Raw genomic sequence first — 7,129 nt, forward strand, 5'->3', positions numbered from 1 at the left:
CCACTGCACTCCAGCCCCGGCGGCAGAGCGAGACTCTATATCAAAAAAAAGGCCGGGCGCGGTGGCTGAAGCCTGTAATCCCAGCACTTTGGGAGGCCGAGACGGGCGGATCACAAGGTCAGGAGATCGAGACCATCCTGGCTAACCAGGTGAAACCCCGTCTCTACTAAAAAATACAAAAAACTAGCCGGGCGAGGTGGCAGGCGCCTGTAGTCCCAGCTACTCGGGAGGCTGAGGCAGGAGAATGGCGTAAACCCGAAAGGCGGAGCTTGCAGTGAGCCGAGATCCGGCCACTGCACTCCAGTTTGGGCGACAAAGCAAGACTCCGTCTCTTAAAAAAAAAAAAAAAAAAAAAAAAATGCCCACTAGGTCCAAGGCACTGTGCTGGTTGCTAGAGGATTCTCTGCCCTCCAGGAGCAGCCAGGGAGGCAGAAGCAGCAGACACATAAACAGCTCCCCTAACATGCTAAGAATGAACCCAGTAGACCGAGCTCTGAAGGGCTGGTGGGACTTTGATGGGTGCAGGGTAGTACTTGGGGCAGTAAGGAGGTTGGTATGGCTGGAGCTGCAGTGTCTGCAGAGTAGAGTGTGGTGGTGTGGCAGAGGGCAGGGGCCACACGGGGCCTTGCCTTGGAGGATGGGGTGGCAGCCCATGATCAGGAGTGTGGGCCAGGCGTGGTGGCTCATGTCTGTAACCCCAGCACTTTGAGAGGCCAAGGCAGGGGGATCACTTGAGGTCAGGAGTTTGAGACCAGCCTGGCCAACATGGTGAAACCCCATCTCTACTAAAAACAAACAAACAAACAAACAACAACAACAAACAGCTGGGCATGGTGGCAGATGCTTGCAATCCCAGCTACATGGAAGGCTGAGGCATGAGAATCTCCTGAACCTGGGAGACAGAGGCTGCAGCGAGCCGAGATTGTGCCACTGCACGCCAGCCTGGGCGACACAGAGAGATGCTGTATCAAAAAAAAAATTACAATAATAATAAAAATATAGGAGTGTGGGCTCTGGCCTGGGATCCCAGTTTCATGTCTAATCAGCTGTGTGGCCTTGGAACAATCACTCCGTCTCTCTGAGACCCTGGATCCTCAGCATAAAATAGGATGATGATGGTGGCACCTACTGCATGTGGCTGTTGGGAGTGATCAGTGAGAGGATGCCTGTGAGGCACCAGGGGGTGGGACGGGGGCTCAACACATTCTGGCTGTTCTCAGCAGTTACCCCTGGAGTGACCAGGAACCTGTAAGGGATCTGAGCCCGTGAGTGACATGTGCCCTTGGCCTGACTACCCTTCATGCTGGCGGGCTCAGCGCCTCCCCTCTCTCTGTTTCCTTACTTGTTCAGAGAAACTGGACTAAGCCTGAGGAAAATCTTCAAATGTCTCCAGGAGTGGGGCAGTAATTTAAATGAGTGAGGGCGGTGCCGGGGAAGGCTGCAGGGAGTAATGGGGACTGCAGTGCCTAGGGTGCCCGTGTCCCACCCCAGGGAGCAGCCTCCTCTCAGCCCAGCAGCTGTAGCCATGTGGGAGTGAGTCCAGGCTGGTCAGAGATGCTAACTTCTCAAGAGAGGGAAACCCACGCCTTTGTGGGAAAACCTCCATTACTAATGTTAGCAACGCATTAAATATATATATATATATATTTTGAGACGGAGTCTCGCTCTGTCACCCAAGCTGGAGTGCACTGGCCAGATCTCAGCTCACTGCAAGCTCCGCCTCCCGGGTTCACGCCATTCTCCTGCCTCAGCCTCCCGAGTAGCTGGGACTACAGGCACCCACCACCTCGCCCGGCTAGTTTTTTGTATTTTTTAGTAGAGACGGGGTTTCACCGTGTTAGCCAGGATGGTCTCAATCTCCTGACCTCGTGATCTGCCTGCCTCGGCCTCCCAAAGTGCTGGGATTACAGGCTTGAGCCACCGCGCCCGGCCTAAATATTTTTTTAAAGTATCATGTGTGGCAAAGCTAATGCTTCTGTTGGCAGCAGCCGCCATGACCACTAGGTGACTTTCTCTGCAGGTAAGCTGGGGAGCCACGGAAGGGTTGTGAGCAGAAGCAGCACGCGTTCCAGGCTGGGACCATCTCCAAGCCCTATCTACAACCGTCCCTCCCCTCCCGAGGCCTGTTTTCCTGTGTACCATGGAGGAGCCAAACCCTCTCCTTGCTGACATTCTTAGGAGCAGTCTGCCTGGAAGATAGGAGCTGTAACGAGGCCCTGGCTCAGTGCTATCTCATAAGAGGTGCCAGGGAGTCTGGGGGAGCCTGGCCGCACCAGACGGGGTCTGCTCTGTGTCTGGGAATGGCAGGTCCAGCAGGTCTAGCCGGAGGTGGCTCTTAGAGCTAGTGTCAGTGAGGGCCTGGCTCCTGCCTCCTAGCTCTTCAGGGTCAAAGGGCAGCACTTTCAGCCTTTTCTGGGACCAACTTCCTATTTGGGAGAGAAAGCAGACAGATCACTGGCAGGAAATGACCTTCTTCCCAAAGCCCTGTTTTCCACTGGCGCTGACTTTCCACTGGCCACAAACGGAGAGTCCCCATGGTTGTCTCATGCAGCCCCTCCATCTCCCTCAGAGCCCAGGGGCCTCTTTGCCATGGCAGCAAACCCACCTCGCTAACATAATTAATTTAGTCTTGGCAACGGACAATTTTTCAGTGCCCGTATTTATTAGCGCCCAGCTGGGCTCCTGGGTCTGCCTCTCCCCTCTTTGCAGTCCCCAGGTCTCCTGGTGACCCTGAGACCCAGCACCAGGTGTCCCTGGTGCTCTGAGCACTGTGGCCTCAGGGCTCCCTCTTAACTAGGCCATGCCAAGAGAGAAAATCATTTAGTGCAGCTCTCCCACCCCGAGCAGGTGGCCCCTTTATCATCTGAATTTAACTCCTCTTTGGTGCCAGGCTGGAGCCTTAGCCTCTCCTTGCACACCCCTAAACACAGGGAGCTCACCACCTTCTTTATGCTAGAATAATTCTGGCAACGCTTCCTTCTGCAGAAAGGAGGCCTGGGTACTGAGAGTTTAACTAAAGGGTCCTATCGAAAGAGCAGATGCCCTGAAAGCCACCTAGACTGAGAAAGATCAAAAGTATATACTGTGTTTCTTTCTTTCTGAGACGGAGTCTCACTCTGTTGCTCAGGCTGGAGGGCAGTGGTGCGATCTCAGCTCCCTGCAAACTCTGCCTCCCGAGTTCAAGTGATTCTTCTGCCTCAGCCTCCCAAGTAGCTGGGATTATAGGCGCCTGCCACCATGCCTGACTAATTTTGTATTTTAGTAGCGACGGGGTTTCACCATGTTGGCCAGGCTGGTCTTGAACTCCTGACTTCAGGTGATCCACCTGCCTCAGCCTCCCAAAGTGCTAGGATTACAGGTGTGAACCACCATGCCTGACCTGCTACCGTGTTTGTAATCACTGTTTCCATCAGATTTAACATAAATCTGCTGGTTATGGAAGGTGTAGGAATTAAATACGAAAAATAAAGCCGCCTGTAATTTCGCTACCTAGGGCAGGGCTGGGGAAAAAAAGAAAAGGGTTATTTACTGTGTCCACACCTACCTCTAGGTAAACTTCCATCAATCACCTGAACTTCATCCCCTGCGCCCATCTGGCAAATTCCTCCTCTCCAGGGAAAACCTTTAGGTATTTAATATAGCTAACCTTTACTGAGCTCTGGGTTAACCTATCTAATTCTTGTGACAGCTCTGAGGCATCTTACAAATGAAAAATCTGAGGCTCAGAGAGGGCAAGTAGCTTCCCAGAGGTTGCACAGCTAATAAGGGGCAGAGACATGAATCCATCGGGTGCTGGAACTGAAGTCTCTAGAGTAGACACGCACTGTACTTTCTTCCTCCTCACCACAGGAGTGGATGCCAGTCTGCTCAGCAGCTCAGATGATCGTTTATTCATTCTTTGCGGGGTTTGAGACCGAGTCTTGCTCTGTTGCCTAGGCTGGAATGCAATGGTGTGATCTCGGCTCACTGCAACCTCCACCGCCTGGCTTCAAGCGATTCTCCTGCCTCAGCCGCCTGAATAGCTGAGATTACAGGCGACTGCCATCACACCTGGTTCATTTTTGTGTGTGTGTGTGTGCTTTTTGTTTTTTTTTATTTTGTGTTTTAGTAAAGACGCGGTTTGGCCATGTTGCCCAGGCTGGTCTCGAACTCCAGGGCTCAAGTGATTTACCTGCCTTGGATTCCAAAGTGCTGGGATTACAGGTGTGAGCCACCGTGCCTGGCCTCATTCATTCATTCTTTCTTCTTCACATTCACTCATTTATTAAGTTACTTGACATTCCTGAGCTCTGGTTCAGTGTCAGGTGCAGGCCGATGCCGTCCCCCACACCCCCTGCCCACATCCGCCACACTTTCAGATGCCCCAAGAACTTGAACTTCATTTATTACAAAGAACTGGGTTCACTGCATTGTATGATGAACAGCGAAGCCTAGAGAGGCAGCCCAGGCTGGGGCTCCAACAACCTCCCCCAACATGCCCAGCCCTGCATGAAGTCCTGGGTGGGTGAGGTCACCTGGACTGGGCCTTGGAGTTGTCCTGTATTTATAAAACCAAATGAGTCCAAAGACTCCTGGATATATATATATATGACATAGGCTTCCTTTCCACAGGGCGTTTGTAGGTGGGACTATTGACACCATCCCTGGGAGAGAAGAAAGTCGGCTGTGGCAGGGACTGGTCCCAGAGTGAGCCTAGGTGCTGCATCAGTTTGAGTGGCTGGTTAGCCTGGACCCTGGGCAGGTGTGGGACGGCCCATCCTGCCAGCCACAGGAAGCTCTAGGCCACCTGGATTTGCAAGTCCTCGTCCTCGTCCAGGTCGCTGGCTCCATCACCGGCCTCCTCGGTGCCAAAGCGAGCACTGCGGATCTTCCCGAAGAGGGGAGCGTTCTGCTGCTGCCTGCGGAGCCTGCGGGGTTGGGGTGACAGGAGGTTAGAGCAGCATGGCCGGCAGTCCTCCGATAAGGTGGCTGCAGCTGGTGCAGCAGCAGTTAAGCCTTCCCTGATGCTTTCCCTGCTGTCTCATCTCCTGTCATCTCCTTATATGATAGAGGTGCCATTATCACCTCCATTTTATAAGCAAGGAAACCGAGGCACAGAAAGGTGAAGTCATTCGCTCAAAGTCACATAGATGGTGGGGAGTGGGGCAGAGCTCTGAACTGAAGTGGGTGGTGCCAGAGCGGCTGGACAGTTAGAGAAGTGAAGGAGCCGGCTCAAGGTCATGCTGCGGGATTTGAACCCAAGCCTGGCTCTCAGAGCACAGGCAGCAGAGTTGGGTGGTGGCGACGGTGGGGGTGGGCTGAGCCCTCTACATTCCCAGTGTCAGTGAGAAAGGGCTCAGCCCCAGTTCTTCCTCACATTAAAATTCCTAAAGTCAAAATTTACGAGCAAAACTTTGACTCTTAAGAAGAGCTGGTGAAGGAAATGCCGATCCCTCCCCCCACCCCCCAGCAAAGTGGCCACCCTGGCTGCATCTTACTGGAAGGCATGAATTATTAACACGCAAGGGAGGGGCACAGGCGGGGGCCTCCATTACTGCACAGTGATTTAGTGAGCTGTCCCCGGAACATTAAAGCACAAAAAGTTGGAAAATAAAACGACACAGCGGTCCTGGGTGGCCCCACCCTCCCGGATGGAAGCACTTGAGAGGCCCAGCAGAGCCTGCCTGCCCACTTCTGGAGTTTATGGCTCCTGAACGATGTGACCCAGACTGCGGGAAAGCCCCAAGGCTAAGTGGGCTTTTGAAGGGTGTGTCCTGCGGGGTCAGAGTGGGCAGAGCCAGCCAGGCATGGGTCCCGACTTGGACCCATGCCTGGGCCCCTGCACAACACTTTATGGGCATCATCCCAGGCGGGTGGGGAAATCGAGGCTCAGTTTACCATGGGACAACAGCTGTTAAGTCTCTGCAGCCCATACTCTAAGCCACAAGATCTCAGCAAACAGCAGCATATAGTAAATGCTCAGTAAATAAGGGCTTGGATGGTTGATGGCCAGGGGCGATTCTGCCTGGCCACCCACGAACTGTGTGGCCATGGAAAGACTTACCCTCTTGGGCCTTAGTTTCCTCATCTGCCACCCCCCTAGGAAAAAACATCTTTCCTTTCTCTCATAGAAGCAGCGTGATGCTGAAGCACAATATGTAATCCAAATATAAGCCCCTCCCCAGCAGTAGTCGTAACAATAGTAATAGCAGCAGCTGCTGACAATTACTCAGCATTTATTATGTGCCAGGTGTTTTCCTTTCTCTCTCTCTCTCTGACAGGATCTCACTCTGTCTCCCAGGTTGGAATGCAGTGGTGTCATCACAGCTCACTACAGCTATGAACTCCTGAGCTCAAGTGACTCTCCTGCCTTGGTCTCCCAAGTAGGTGGAACTACAGGCACACACCACCATGCCTGGCTAAGTTTTGTATTTTTTTGTAGACATGGGGTCTTGCTATGTTGCCCAGGGGTCTCGAACTCCTAGTCTCAAGCAATCCTCTTGCCCTGGCCTCCCAAACTATTGGGATTACAGGTGTGAGCTACCATGCCTTGTCTCCAGGTACTTTCGTAAGAATGGATCAGCTCATTTAATGCTCACAACAATCAAGAGCTAAGAACTATCACCATCCCCATTTTACAGATGAAGAAACTGACACAGGTTAAATAAGTGTCCCAACGCCACACAACTGCTAATGCTGAGCCAGGCTTCACACCATTCAGGCAGTCTGGCTGCAGAACCGGGCACCCTCTATTCCACGAAAGATGAGAATGCAAGTAAATGCATTCTCAGGGCCCGGCACAGGTCAATGCTGTGATCCGGCACAGGTCAATGCTGTGGCTCCAATGCTCCTTGGGCCTCCCAGCTGTGAAGCGGGAGGGACCTGGACTGAAGTTTTCTGATATCGTCTGGCTCTGTGATTCACAGAGTGCTGGGAAGGAGACAGGGCTGGGGGAGGGAGGCAGAGCGTGCTGGGTGGGGCCTGTTGGCAGTGGAGGGGATCCAGGCCTGGGGCCCCTCCATGATTCCCTGCTTGCCAGTCTCTCAGATCCCTGATGTCCTGGTGTCACCTGGGCCCAGTAACCCTGAGGACTGCTTATTCTTCTTGTCCGTGACTCTGGAGCCCTGCTGGCCCCACCCACTGCCCCCCC

At 53.2% G+C, this 7,129-nt stretch overlaps 1 protein-coding gene across 1 annotated transcript in view; it reads right to left on the reverse strand.

The window, feature by feature from the left end:
* Positions 1–4,243: 4,243 nt before the first annotated feature.
* Positions 4,244–7,129, reverse strand: part of CCDC102A (coiled-coil domain containing 102A) — a 15,360-nt gene continuing 12,474 nt past the window's right edge. The window contains exon 8 of the mRNA XM_017878860.1: positions 4,244–4,907. Within this exon, the coding sequence (XP_017734349.1) occupies positions 4,778–4,907 (130 nt within the window). The 3' untranslated portion in view covers positions 4,244–4,777. The remainder of the gene's footprint in view (positions 4,908–7,129) is intronic.

The sequence above is a fragment of the Rhinopithecus bieti genome, unplaced genomic scaffold (assembly GCF_001698545.2).
Source record: "Rhinopithecus bieti isolate Rb0 unplaced genomic scaffold, ASM169854v2 scaffold_11161, whole genome shotgun sequence".
Taxonomy (NCBI): domain Eukaryota; kingdom Metazoa; phylum Chordata; class Mammalia; order Primates; family Cercopithecidae; genus Rhinopithecus; species Rhinopithecus bieti.